The following is a 15,475-nucleotide window of genomic DNA, read 5'->3' on the forward strand; positions in this document are numbered from 1 at the left end:
TTATTAGTTATCAAATTTTGAAATTTAATAATTCATTCTTCATGAAACTCTATTGCTGGTAATTCAATATCAGCGTAATCTTTGAATTTAAAAACATTACAATTGGCCAATGCTAATAAAATTTTAAATAAATTACACTATCTTAAATTGCATTATTTATTTTAAATGTATTTAATGAAAATTACTAAAAAAATTATTTTAAATTATTTCGCTTCCTAATCATTCATCTCCAAAAATGTTTCAAATATTTATTCCAAAAATGTACATTTATATGCAATGAAAAAAATCTGAGATACACACAAATTTTAACAGTTTGAACATTTCTGCAAAGCATATTATTTACAATTCCAGCCTTTACCCTTACTTTTTATTCATTCGTACTAAAAATAATGTTTTTTTTTGGAAAAAAAAAGATAACGTTCACTTCTCTTGCTCTCCGCTAGAGGCACAATCACTTCAACACAACACTATCAATACAGTATATTCTTAGCAAGTTCACAATTTACTTTTAATACCAGTATGGATAGTATCTTCATTAATTAATTCATAACTATAACAAAAAAATTTTCACGAGTTTAAATTAAATAAAGTTAAATGTAAAAAAAATTGAATGATTCGTTTTGAATATGGTCTTCAAATGAAATCATTCACTTTTTTTTTTATTATTAAACAACAAAAATGTGTGAGTACTGTAATATTAAATATTAATTCTGTTATGATAACAATACTTGGGAAGCGATCGTCAATTATTGACGCAGAATGAGAAAAAAAAGACAAAAAAATGGATAAAATCATTGAACAGTGCTAGTTGGTCATGGGTTCGCGCCTGATCAACGTGCTGGCTCATTGAGTTTTCCGGGTTTTCTTCGTGTGTCTAACACCCAAATAGGAACCAATTATTATAAAAGTACTCTCGGAAATCACCCCTTTGGCAAATTGCTATCTATTGCGTTGTCTTATTCCATCAATCCAATCAAAAAAATAACTCAAATAGAAGTTTATATTCGCGACTAATCCGCTTGTGAAAATTCCATTCCTCTCTCTATCTCAGCCCTTAATAATTTCCCAAATAATAACTTATTTTTTTCATTAAATCTTTTATTTTATAGATATACGAATTATTTGAATGAGCACGCTGCCTGGTAAAAAAAGCGTTTCAATACAACTGAATAAACAAGCCAATGACATAGCCCGTTTCATTCGAAACGAACAACGTTATTGGCTCGCTTACGAACGCGCCGCAGAATTTGTACGAACGTCAAAAAATACTCACTGCTATGCCATCTATCGTCTTAAACTATTATCACGTTTGTTGCAATAAAGTGTTTAGATAGAAATTTTTAATTTTTTAAAAACATGGAACAATTAGAAAATTCACCAAATAGCAAGAAACTCGTCGATAACGAAATTAAATTAACTAAAAAGCAAGAGGAAAGGATAGAAAGAAATCGTCAGAAAGCGTTGTTGTTACGAAAATCACGATTGGCTACCGAATCGTCGCTTAAAAGGTAAAATGATTTAGTTGAAGTTACTTTTAGGTAAATGTGTGTGTGTAATATGTGTACCATTTACTTAAAAGTAACTACTACTTGAATTCTGTTAATACTCAATTCTACTTAAGTAAAATCATATAGTATAGGAATAGATAATCATTTAGTATAGAAACCTGAAACTTTATTCAGTAAACTGACTTAAAAAATGATAAATTTCAGTTTTATTAAAGAAATAGAATGAGTTACAATTTTCATCACATAAAACAACAATTCAAAAACGTTTATCCCAACTTCTAAGTTTTTTAGTATATAAAAGTGGACAAAACTCTTTGAAGATTGAAGAAATGAAATTTACTAAAGTGTTTTGGGTGTTGCTCACAAAATAATCTATTTTGTTTTCACATTTCTGGAAAAGCATTGTTTTATATTGATGGTTTGGATGATGCAGTGTTTCAAATCTTATGAAATGAAAGAGGACATTTATCTGTTTACCTTTAACTGCCTTGTTGATGTACTGTACTTCTTCATATCAAAGCAGTTAAAGGTAAATAGTAATGTAAAGTTGGAGTTAGGATAAAATTAACATTACAGGAAATTATCATTTCTCTACAAGATTTAAGACTACATCATTCTAGCTGTGGAAGAAATAGATTTAATAAAACATTTTAATAATATAACAGATTTAATGTGGAAAGATTTACAATATGTCTACTCTTTCTGATATATCATGTGTTAACTTGATTTACTGTTAGCATTATAATGTTATTACTTTCTCTGAATGAAAGACGGTTGACACGATACTAAACACAAATGATTCAATTTAGTGTGTGTAAACTTAAATATAGAGTAACAAATAATCATAAATTTTTGATTCAGAAGCACCAAAGTACCATAATCTACAGAAGAATGGTTTTCTGAAAAAAATGTTTAACTAAAAGATATACTCTAATGTTCATCAAATGATTATGTATCTGTAATAGATACTGTGGAAGTAGTAATTCAATCTGTTGTTATGAGGAGAAACAAATGCTAAGATTATTATAAGAGTCAAATCTTTTTATTTGTTTAATTAAGCATTTTTCAGGACTTCTCCATCCATTGTCAGACCCTCAAAGTTTGAATCTTAAGTTAGAATGAGAACATCTGTATGTTTGAATGTTCTGAAGAAATTCAAAATTTTAAACAGTTTTTAAAAAATTAGAACAAAATTTTTATTTGATTTAAACATCAGTATAATAGCATTAGGTTTTTAAAAGTAAATCTTTGTTGACATACGAAAACCTTATATAGAATCAACATGCGTCAAGTAAATTTTATATCATAGTTGTGCAAGCTCTTGCAGTATGCAAAAATCTTGAAAACATTTGACTAGTAGAGATGTTTCTATTGTTACTTGTAATAAGCTCATGTATAATTGGGCAATTCATGTTGCTGAGGAAACCGTATACCTAAATCTTTTTTCTGCTGTGGAGTTGTCAGTAGTACAGTACATCTAGATAATTACATGATTATAAGTTATAATGAACCTTTGTATGGAAAAATCTTTTGCTTTTATTGCAGTACTAATTGCCTTTTATTACTAATGTAAAATTTGATTTTTGACACTTATGGGGTTTTTGCATCAATTTTGTAAAATTGATGACATGTACTTTTAAAAAAACTGATGCCATTACACTGAGATGTTTTAAATCAAATGAAATTGAATATTTATTATGGTCTAATAGTCATAATAAATATTGTATTATGTATCATTTATACAAAATGCACATGTTATATAAATAATTTGTACTAAATTTTGTTAGTTGTTTTAAGATCCTAAATTGTAGTTTTATTAGATGGAATTTAAGTTTTGAAACAATATATAGAATAATTAACATTCATTGATTGCTATATTATTTCAGTTGATTGATTTTAATTGAAGTTAATTTAACCATATAAAAGAATTAATATCGATATAATTTCTAGTAAATGAAATTTAATTAACTTGAATGTTATAAATCTATGATCTAAAAATTAATAAATAATGTTGTTTACCAAGAAGGTGCTTAAATGATTAATAACTATTATCAGTCAAATTTATATTAATTTAATTATTTAATTTTAACTTTTAATTTAAAAATATAATGTTTAATTTTGTTTTTCAGTCAATCTTGCAAGGAGCAAACTGTGAAAGTACCTCCTAAATTACAAAATACTGGAGGTGGATTTCTTCTTGAAGAATGTGATGATGAGCCATCACAACCTCAAACAATATACATTGAGCAGGCTCCTCCCATTGAAGAGGATAGACTTCATTGTGAAAAATGTGATGTTGAATTTGTGGATTCCTTTCTCCTCACAAATTTCAACGTTTATATTTGTGACAACTGCAGGTCTGATTGCTCTTACATTTTATTGAGAATTATTAAATTATTTTAATTTCCAATTTTTCATAATTTATATGAATACTTTTCTTTATGGATTTTAAATTATTTGAGATCTATCAGATATTTGTTACAGTGGACTACATAAAATGAATATACATTTTTAATAATCAAAATTTTATCTCAAAGGGAAAATGATGGTTGTCATAAACTTATTACAAGGACAGATGCTAAAAAAGACTATTTGTTGAAGGATTGTGATCTAGATAAAAGAGAACCTCCATTAAAGTACATTGTAAAAAAGAACCCTCACTACAGTAGAGGAGATATGAAATTATATCTGAAATGTCAGGTGATTTACTATTTTATTTTGTTTTATTGTTCTTTAAATTATCATTAAAATATTATTTATTGATGACAAAATTTCTATTCCTTTTAATTAATAAAAGATAAAAATGAAATATATTAGGTAGAAGAAAGAGCCAAGATTGTTTGGGAATCTGAAGAAAATTTGGAAACTGCTCGTGACCAAAGAGCTCAAGATAGAGATAAACGGAAAAAGAAAGCCTACGATAAAAAAATAAAAGGTTTGTTTCATCAGCAATTAACATCTTTTATGTATTATTTTAATTTTAAAAATTATTTAATATTTAAGTTATATTTAAACAAAATACTTTAAATCTAGGTATAAACACTTTCAAATGAAACATAAGTATACAATTAACAATTTTACATATTTTAAAGAAACATTTTTAATAATTTTTCAAAGTAATATTCATTCTACTTCATATTGCACAAATTTAGTAACAAATCTTTGAGGGAAAGCTAATTTATAATATGGCAAGTTTTAAGAAGTGCTTATCTGCATCCATATCACTTACAACAAATGCAGGTACTAAAAGAGGTTGACTTTGTACCAAGGATGCCAATTTTGTTTGGTTACTATTACCTTCAGAGAGATTGTATCATCAACTTCCATAACTTGTATGTATGGCAAGAAGCAAATTTTATGCTTTTATTCAATCCAGACATTAACAGCAGTTTTTTCTGAATGTTTAGGTAGGAATTAATTTATCTGTGGTGAATGACATATTTTATCTATAACTTTATTGAGTGAATGTCAATGCCTTCTTCAAGATATAATTTTCTAATAATTTTTGAATTTCAATTTACTAACATTCAAGAAAATAAATCATTTCTGATACATTGAACAAAGACACAGAAGAAATGAAACTTGTCAATGAAATTGGGCAATAACAATAGAAATAATTTATTTATTTGAATTAAAGAAAGTAAATTTAAAAAATTATTAAAAATTAACAGTTAATTTTTTAACTGTTAACAGATTGTTCTAAGAAAACTTTGAATTTGAATGGTGTTGCCATAGAAATGTGTGTGTATTATTATATGGAAATGTGTGAAATTACACTTGGCCCAGTAAATTTTTTTATGATTAAATGCTAATAGAAATTTAATTTTATTTTGTTATAAAATATGAAAAATACACAAAACATGCCTTTTCTAATGTTTTTCATGCACAATGAACATGAATAAGTACAATATCATAAAAATATAAAGCACAAAAACGAATATTTGAGAAACAATCTCTATTTTCTTTTAGGGAATAAAAACAGTAAAAAAATATTTTAGTACAGTATATAATTTAGTATATAATTTTAATGATTATTCTATTTTTCTTGGATTTGTATTGGTCCATTTATGCAATCTATACTTTATGCATTTATGTGGTAGATTTTCTGTTAAATAAAACTTGATAAGAATACAAGTTAGCATAACATAATCAGAAAAAAATAATTCAAGCCACTTGTTGCAATTTTGCAACATGCCTAAAATTGAGAAAAAAATGTTTTTCAACAATGATGAAAAAATTATATTAAATAGCCATAATTTTTGTACTATTTTGTCCATAAAAAAAAGAGCATGGCTCAGTGTGATATTTTATGCCTTTCTATTGTGGTGCTTAATGTGTTAATCCAAAATGATTCTAACTAAACATGGGAATATTCAAATGCAAAGAGTTGTGAACTATTCAATCATAAAAAAGTTTTCATTTTTTTTGAAAGTTTGTGCTAGGTATTTGAATACTTCTAAGATGCTATCCTTGTGAGTTCACATGATACTAAACAATCAATTTGAGTAGAAAACTGATATCTTGTTCTGCCATCAGAAGTTCTGATTGTATTGTAGTAATACAGGGACCAAGTTATTTTGTGATCTGCCTTTTTGAGGAATATTAATACTCTGCTTAATCATTTACTTCAATCTCTGTAATTATCAACATGTTTATCAGGTCGTTTTCAAGTAATTGTACTAGTTAGCTACTAACTTCTCTGTATGAGTCACATTGGCAGTACTATGTTGACTTATTCTCACTGTTTTCACAAATCAAATTCATTGCTTGTTCTTGAGAACTGAGGTTTTGGAAACTCATTTGATTCTTGAAAGTCATTGATACTTAAATGTATTCAATTCTATTCCTGGTTAATTCAAGAAAAAAAAAAACTAATATTAATAAAGACCCTGTATTAGTTTATCCCTTTTGTCATATGGCCTTCATTTCTCTGATAAGTGTAAAATCATCTTTGGAATGCAATTTTTCCTGCTCTGTGATGACCATTTTATCTGGAGGTATTTTACTTATTTGTATACAAGTGATATCTTAATTTTCTGCCTTATCCAGGTTAAATAATGTTCTTTATACCCAAAAACCTCTTTCTTTTCCACATTGGACAGGTTTCTTGCTTATACAGTATCCAGCAGGAAAATAAACAATTATAAATAGACAGTTATTAACTTTCGAATATTTCTAAACAAATTTTCATGTACTAGATATTAAACAACGTAGTTTGCCATTTATGTTTTGAAGATATTTTCTATTTAATTGGAATTATTACATGAGCTGAGGTTGAAAAAGAGACATTTTTGGAACATGTAAAGATTTGAAAATGTTTTTTCTTCTACTAAACTTGTATACAGGGTAACAACCAGTGGCATGCCGTCATTGGAAGTGGTGGATGCACCGCTTCCCTTGTATTTTCTAAAAAAATAAATACATAATAATTTAATTATATGAAAATAATTGCACAATATTTTATTATAACTGCATTATGTATCTTATTACAAATTTCTATACTACACGTGAAAAAAAAAAAAAAGATTGCTATTATATATTCGAATATTAGTAGCAGAGTGGAAGTGCTGTATCGTCAGCATCCAAAAGGCCAGATTTGCGCATGCGCTTTACAGAGCACCAACCTCACCCGGTTTAGCTGGTGGAAGCCTAGGACCTTGGATGGATGCTACAAGTATAACGCATTCAGTTCTATCCAGGACTGGTTCTGGGCTGTTAGCCGCCTGCCTGCTAGATATTTGGCTGCCCTCGCCCGATTATGTGAATCATGAGTAGATTTATAACTTAACCCAACTGATAAGAATTTACTGGTATGTTTTTACAATAGTTCTGTATAGTTGACAGGAGTTTAAAAAAATCCATTAAAATATTTGATATATTTATTCCACTCTCCGATTTTATATTACTCACAGATTTCAATGTTAAACCAGTGAGATTACGATTTCGTATGTCCCATCTCTAAAGGGATGTAGAAAAAAACGTGTACAATTCTTGTAATGTTAAAAAATTAACTGTTACTTTGACAGCATCATTTACAACTAAATTTAATGAATGAGAGTGATGCACGAGGTACAGAAAAAGCATTAGAATTTATTTTTGTTAAATTTACAATTTATGTATACGTTTGTCATAAAAATTTGTCTTTCCACTTTTTTCCCAAGACTACAAATATTCGAGTATAAAGTAACTGGTTTTGACTTATTTCTACTTAGTTAGAAGTAGTTAAATAATTAAGTGATTAGGGAATTGAGGACATAAACAAAACCCTGATGAAAGAGCCAAAATTTTATTTAAACAAAAGCTTAACCGAACATCTCTAGCCGAGTAAAGTGGAGACTGAGTTCTTTATATTATTAATCAGCGGTGTGCCGTGACACTTGATGATAGGGAAGTTGTGTTTCTGTAAGAAGCTGACTTCCAGAGGCGATCAGTTAATTCCTTAAATGTATTTTTAATAGATTATTTATCTGACGTAATTAATAAATAGTTATTAATGAAGTTCAATATAATTACCTCTGTTATTAGATTCAATAGATTCCCTATGCCCTTTAAATGCCGATTCTTGCTTTGATAAAAACATATACTGTATTTAAATTAATAGATGTTATATCTATTAGCCGTAACTATCTTGTTATAATTTTCAATATTTATTTTATATTATTTACTAATGTTAAATTCTATTCCGCTTTGATTTCCAAGTTGCTTCAAATACGAAAGAATCAACAATTTTTCGTGTCTTTTGCCAGCTAAATTGTCAAAGCCATTCTTATTCCACACACTAATTTCATTTCAAAATAGTAGGCAAGCCAACAAAATAATTTTTGCATTTTTATGTATCTACAGAGCCATTTTATCATGAAAATGTCGAACAAATGTTTTTATTGAAGTGTTTATATTTAAGTTAGGCATTGGTCTTTCTCTTTTAATAATGTTTTGTTTTTCATTATAAGATCTTGAGCCAAAACTTTTTAAAATAAATTTTAAAGTAAACAAATGACTATTAAGTTTAACATATTTAGATTTTTACATCTATGGTGAAAACGTTTAAAATTTCTTTATTATATCACCTGTAGTAATAGTTTTTACTACAGGTGATATAATAAAGAAATTTTGTTCTTTCCTGAACTAACTCTCATTGCTGTGTCAATCTTTAAACACCAGTATTTCAGAAACTATTACTACAGGTGATATAATAAAGAAATTTTGTTCTTTCCTGAACTAACTCTCATTGCTATGTCAATCTTTAAACACTAGTATTAAGTCCTATTAATAAGTAAAGTCCAAGTAGACAATTAACAATAACATTAGAATTTAAAAGGACAGTAAGGCTTTTACAATTACAATTGCAAAAAGATTATTTCAGATGGAAGGCTGCAATAAGGATACGGGACTCTAACAGCCGCACGCATGAAGACCAAATTTGGAAACGGATTTCCAAGTCCAAAAAATGGCTAAAGGATACTAATGTAGTAGTACTCAAGGTGGACAAAAACAAAGCTCTGGTGTTATTAAAGAAGAATACGTACACTTTGATGATGCAAAAATACATCAATAATACCGAGTGTGACCCCATTGATGATGGTTATGTCAACAAACTGCAAGCACATGTAAAAAAGTTTACTCTCAAACACCTTTAGCTAGATTGATGAACCTAAACAGGGCTGTAGTGCCTTTCCCAGACACTCCCAGACTATTTGCGTTTGCCAAAACTCATAAGGAAACACCAGCATTGAGACTGATCCTCGACAAGGCACAATCCCCCACTAGAGAGTTAGACAAGGCTATACACAAGCATATAATGCACAGCTTGAAGGATTATCTATTAAACTTTTGGGTATATTAAATATAGGTTTTTTTTCTTTTTTTCAACTTTTAGTTATGTCTGTGTTTATTTATTATCATCTCCAAATAATAATAATTCCACAAAGCTTGGATGTAAATTATAATAGTTTTTCAAATTGTGAATAAGTGTGCCATATTGATTTTGTGTGAATGAGTGAAATCTGATGAAACATGGAAACATGACATTCAAAATTTTTAAAGTTAAACTTATTAATTCTAAAGTTATGCTAATTCTAAATCTGTCTAATTCTTAAATTTTTTGAATAATAATAAAGTTTATGAACTAAACAAAAATTTTTGCATGGAAAATAGTAAATCAGATTATCATGTTAAGTATAAAAAATAACTATAACAAAAATTATTTTTTGCATTAAAACACAACATACACAACAAAGTTAAATACAGTAATAATACTACAAATCCTCACGTAACATTATTTTGTTATAATATTGTTGAGGAAAGATACTATTTTTGTAATCATTTGCAATTATTGTTGTTGAATTTTCTTTATAAATAGTAAAATTGATTCTATGAGATGGGACATAAATGCCAGAGTTTGCAAGCACAACCCAATTAGAATAATAATAACTAAATTCTTTTCTTGAAACCTGATTAATATAATTTGCATTCATTTATAGTTTTACCTTTTTTCAGATAACAAGAACCTATATCCACATTAACATGTAAAACATCATGTACATTAATATCAATGTAAATCATAAACAAATTTGCCCTGTTTGCCTTCATCAATGTAAATTTATACAGTGCCATTTATATTTCATTGAATCAGCAATTGTTTGTTTTTGACTGCATGGTGGTAGGAGGTGTTCTTTATAACTTTTCGTTTGCAAATGTTTATTCTTTATTACCCATCTTTACCAATCTTCAATGATAATAATTTAGTCTTGCTCCCACACCACCCACCATCACTACAACTCTTGTCATTTACTGATTTCCAAATGCAGATAAATGCACCGGATTCATTCATTATATACTTATAGACTTTGAATATAAGTGAAATAAGTAAAAATATTGCTTCAAAAGTTGCAAGGAAATCTAGTAGCTTAGGAAGTTTTTTATTCAGCTCATGGTTATGCTATATAATGTATTATTTTGATCCTAAGAGAATTATTCATTCAGATTCCTTTATTTTACTGTTTTACAGATGATTAAATTTGATATATTGTTTTTTCTCTGATAATGTTTTCTACAAATCAGTGACATATCTATAAATGAATGTGTCTCTATGCAGAATTTTCATAACAGATCCCAATTAGGCTCTTTGTAATCTGACACAGTCTGATATACATAAAATTATAAAATTATACGTAATTTATTTATTTTAAAAATTGTAAACTACATTAGTGCATTGTAGGCCTACTAATTTTGTGATGAACACTAATCGCCTAAAAATTTTTTCTGTACTTAATTGCAGCAAATTGAAGTTGTTTTTTTATCTCTGAATTTTCAATAAAAAGTAATGTTAAACCAGGTTTCTCTTTAATTATTGAACACAAAAATATCTGAAAATTGATAAACTGAAAATAAATTGATATCTTAAAATCCTACTTATGAAATATAATGTAAATTTTACTTTCAACAAGAACATTTTAGTATATAGTTCTTGTGCATTTTAATAATAAATGTGACAACCACATTTTACATTCATTCTTCAAATCTCTTGTAATGAGAAGCATTTCCTATTAAATAATTAAAAATTAATATACAAATTATTAGAAAACAGCTTGCATATGTGTTTTCATTAATCTTGTATAGCTCATATTTATTTGATATTGCTTCTTGTCTATTTTTTTATTAACTGTAGTAAATCTTAGGTTTTCCAAACCAGATATCCTACAGTTAATAAAAAAATAGACAAGAAGCAATGTAAAAAATCAAACCAGATATCCTACAGATAAACCAGATATCCTACAGATATTTCTGTATGGATAAATTATATTCCAAGTGAAGAGCTTTGGGCTTAAAAAGGCCCAAAATGCATAGGTGATTGTTCTCTGTCTCAGGTTTAATAAGTCTATATAATATCTGCTTTGGAAAACCTAGGATTTACTACAGCTCAGTCTTTCATATTAGAGGAATTTTGGGTCTTTGGTGTTTGTGTGACTAGAAATATTCCATAGGAACTTAATTTTTGGCTATATTATTTAATCTATGGTAAAACTGGTTTCATTACACATTGTTTCACTTAACTTCACAGTTTCTACGAACTTATTGACAACATTAATTGAGGATTGCTGTACACTTTATCAAGTTTAAGTACAATAATTAACTAAAGATGACATAACATCTTGATTAAATACCTAGTGTTTTTTCATTATAATAGTAAAATTAATAACTTGGTGAACAGAACGCTAAATATCCAATTCAAGACAATATACAGGATGATTCTGGAATAGTCGAACAAACTCCTGCGGATGATTTCGCAAAGGAAAATAAAGAAAAAAAGGCATATAAACATATGTCAGGAAATGAGAGATTTTTGAGAAATCAAACTTCTTATGACAGTGTCAGGTTCAAGACAGATTTCATTGCATATTCGCTTATTAACTCTCTTACATAATTCTCTCAATTACATATCTTCCTTCAAGAAATGTTCAGGATATCTTCTATATGCAGAGATGTCAGAGCATGGACTGCTACACTTTTTTGAAGGTTCTAGGATCCCTGCAAATGGTGATAATATGTTATAGCAACATGTCTGCATTGTCAGTGGGAGTGACATAATCTAGCATCTTAGTGTGACACCTCAGATAAAAGTCCAAAAGATTTATATGAAGGGAGCATGGAGGCCACACCACCAAGCAACTCTACCTATCCATTGTGCAGATAGGTATGGTTTAGTAAAGTATGTGCATATTGACTAAAGTGAGCTCCATCTTATTTTAATCAGTGTGTCATACTTTACTAAAATAGTACAATACTTTACAATAGTACAGATTAATGTACATTGATTAAAGTGAGCTTTAGCTCCCTTTAATCAATTTATGTAATATAAGAGCATTAATAAGATAGTTATGTAATGAAATTATCATACACGTAACATTGTCATAAGAGATTTGATTTATCAAAAACCTCTCGTTTCCAGACATGTTTATATACCATTTTTCTTTATTTTCCTGTGAGGAATCATTCCTTGAAGTTTGTTCCACTATTTCAGAATTGCCCTGTATAGTTACTCTTCAGTTAGTAAATACTTTTGAATGTAAATCATTATGTATGTAACATAATGTTATTGATATGATATACATGGGAACCTTTGATTTAACTATTTTTTATATAATAGTTTTTGCAAAGGTTACATATAGAAGACTGCTTATTTTATGAAATTGTATTGAAATAATAAGACAAGATTTCAATGTATTTAGCTTAGTATACAGTCAACCCCCCTATAACACTGTTGATTTTTCTGTTTTATATGAATTCCATGTTGTACAAGTCACTTAGATTTTACAAATACGTGTGCCCAGCTGTGAACGGCTCACGTATTTGTAAAATCTAAGAGACTCGTACAACATGGAATTCATATAAAATGGAAAAATCAACAGTGTTATACAGAGGTCGACTGTATATATATTTAAAGTCATGAATTTTTTAAATACCATAAACAGATAGAAACTTTAATAATAATAATTAGAATAAATGATGATAATTTCTTACTTGAAATTAGTGTTATATTAAATAAATAATAATTCAGTATGAATGCAATTAAGAATTTTAATTAAAATTCATAATTGCATTCATAATTCATAATTGCATTTATTTGTTATTGAATAATAGTATAATCATAAAATAGTTTATTTCTAATGGACATAATTATTTCAAATGTTGAGATATTTGAAATCATTATGTCCATCTGGTACAACTCAACAAGAGGCAGGATTTCTATTTCTCATAATTAGGATAAATTATGAGGAAAACTAAGAGAGTAAATTGCCTTTACATATGATCTAATGTTACTTTACTGTGTAATTAGATGTTTTATCATATAGTTAAAAAGGAAATTATTTAGCTTGAAAAATTTCATTAAAACTTAGACTTAAGTATATTAAAATATGTTAATCCAAAATTAGTACTGTATTAAGTAATGCTAGGACATATAAGCACTAAAAATTATATAAATAGTTATAAAGATTATATAAATTATAACTTACATAACTACTTTATGATTTTTATCGCCTAGATATCCTAATTCTAGTAAAGAGAAAAATAAAAAATGGTTTAAAAAATTTTTTAAATTTTCAAATGTTATCATAAGTTATTTCAGTTTTTCATATCTTTTGTCATTCTTCTTCTTCATCTTCAGTTTAAATTTTTAATAACCAAAGGACAATTATTTGGTTTTTACATTTAAATCTTTACTCTGCATGGACTTAGTTTTTAAATAAGTCTTAAACATATACACCAACAACAAAAATACTGCATTATTCAATCATATAAATTTTAACTTTAATGATTTATCCATTAATTTCTTATGGTTGATTTATACATAATCACATATTTATTAGCCTTAGAGAAAATGAATTATAAATTTTACCAAAGAAAACTTATGATGTTTAAAGAAGGATTGTGCTTCATCAAAAAAGTATTTCATTTTTCCCCATTTTCTTTTTGTTTTTGTAGGTTTTGTAGGAAGCATGGATGAGAAATAATTCAGTTTTTTTTTTCTCAAATTATTACATATTTTTGACAAATATAAAAATTAGTAAAAAAACAATTTGTCTAGAATTTTTAGAGAGACATATTATATAGTTATGAAAATAATTAAATGTCCTACTTTAAAATTTAAACCATAATCTGCAATTTACTACAGGTTCAGAAGTTGTCTGACTGGTTTTTGGTTTTATTATAAAATGAACAAGTTTTGAAGTGAATTTGATCATTTAAAGTGTATGTGATATTTTTGTAGTGGTGCTGCCTCCCAAGCAGTGTTGGCAATTCAATAACAACACCCTTTTATAAGTAAGGAAACACCCCAAAGTGTTACAACGCCCAATTTGGAAAATACTGATAGGGAAATATCTGAATAAATATGTGTATTATTTTTTAGTTCAAAAATCTGTATTATTTTCTAAAGAAAACTTCACCAAAATTTTAAAAACATTTGAATTTTCAAATATTTCTACATAAATCTTACATTTGTCTTATTCTTTCTAATCTTGTTTTCATTTTTTTTTCTTTTTTTATTTTACAATTTTCACTTCAAATATTTCTATTATATTTATAATTTAAATCGTACTTTCATTCTATGAAATGCAGTTAATTCCATTACATTTTGTAGAATGGAAATGAATTTAACATTTTGATTTCAAATCTGAAACAAAATAGCCAAAAATCTTTTTTATCTAAACTTTCAAAACAAAAAAATATATACAACTTTCTATGAAATGAAACAGATATTCATGAGAATTAAAATATGATTTGTAATGTGATAACATACACAAATATATTATATTTTTATAATATAACTGTTTGTTATTATTAAATTTTCAAATGAGTTTATTGAATAAACATGAGAAATAAGTAAGTACTTATGATTTATTCATTTGTGTAATCAATATTAAATGTCTTTTTTAGATTGTAACATTTGGTAATTTTATGCGAAGAAGAATATTCTGCTTATAATGCAATGATGTTTCTATCTTGAAGAGAAGTTTTTATAAAGCAATTATCAGTAATATGCAAAAACATAAGTTTTTACAGTTTATTTTTTATGAAAAATAAATTTAAGAATGCCAAACTAAAAAATTGAAACTAAATGAAACCTAATTGCAAGAATTGACAGAAACTTATAAAATTGTTTAAGGATTTTCCTTTTTGAGAGTGCAAAAACAAATAAAAGCTTTTTATAATTATTGTTTTAATATCACCATTGTTACAATTTTATCATTATATCACTGACGCCTTTAAAAATATACTGTATTTATAAGAGTGATCTTTCTTAAGATGAAAATTTTAATAGTCTAAAGAATTACTAAGCATAATTTATTATTTTTGTTTGATCCAGGACAATCCATCAATAGTGTTGTTGCTTCTCTTAAGATTTCTTTATTACAAACAGAAGTTTCATTATTTTTTTAAAATAATAAATATATATTTTTAATATA

At 27.1% G+C, this 15,475-nt stretch overlaps 1 protein-coding gene across 1 annotated transcript in view; it reads left to right on the plus strand.

Annotated features, from left to right (window-relative positions):
* The first annotated feature begins 1,171 nt into the window (after positions 1 to 1,171).
* LOC111632358 (DNA repair protein complementing XP-A cells-like) overlaps positions 1,172 to 15,475 on the plus strand; it is a 16,055-nt gene continuing 1,751 nt past the window's right edge. Inside the window, exons 1-4 of the mRNA XM_023376772.1 lie at positions 1,172 to 1,508; positions 3,638 to 3,865; positions 4,046 to 4,208; positions 4,326 to 4,443. Coding sequence (XP_023232540.1) covers positions 1,357 to 1,508; positions 3,638 to 3,865; positions 4,046 to 4,208; positions 4,326 to 4,443 — 661 coding nt within the window. The 5' untranslated portion in view covers positions 1,172 to 1,356. The remainder of the gene's footprint in view (positions 1,509 to 3,637; positions 3,866 to 4,045; positions 4,209 to 4,325; positions 4,444 to 15,475) is intronic.

Source organism: Centruroides sculpturatus, unplaced genomic scaffold (assembly GCF_000671375.1).
Source record: "Centruroides sculpturatus isolate CEXI.00-Female unplaced genomic scaffold, Cexi_2.0 scaffold675, whole genome shotgun sequence".
NCBI classification, from domain to species: domain Eukaryota; kingdom Metazoa; phylum Arthropoda; class Arachnida; order Scorpiones; family Buthidae; genus Centruroides; species Centruroides sculpturatus.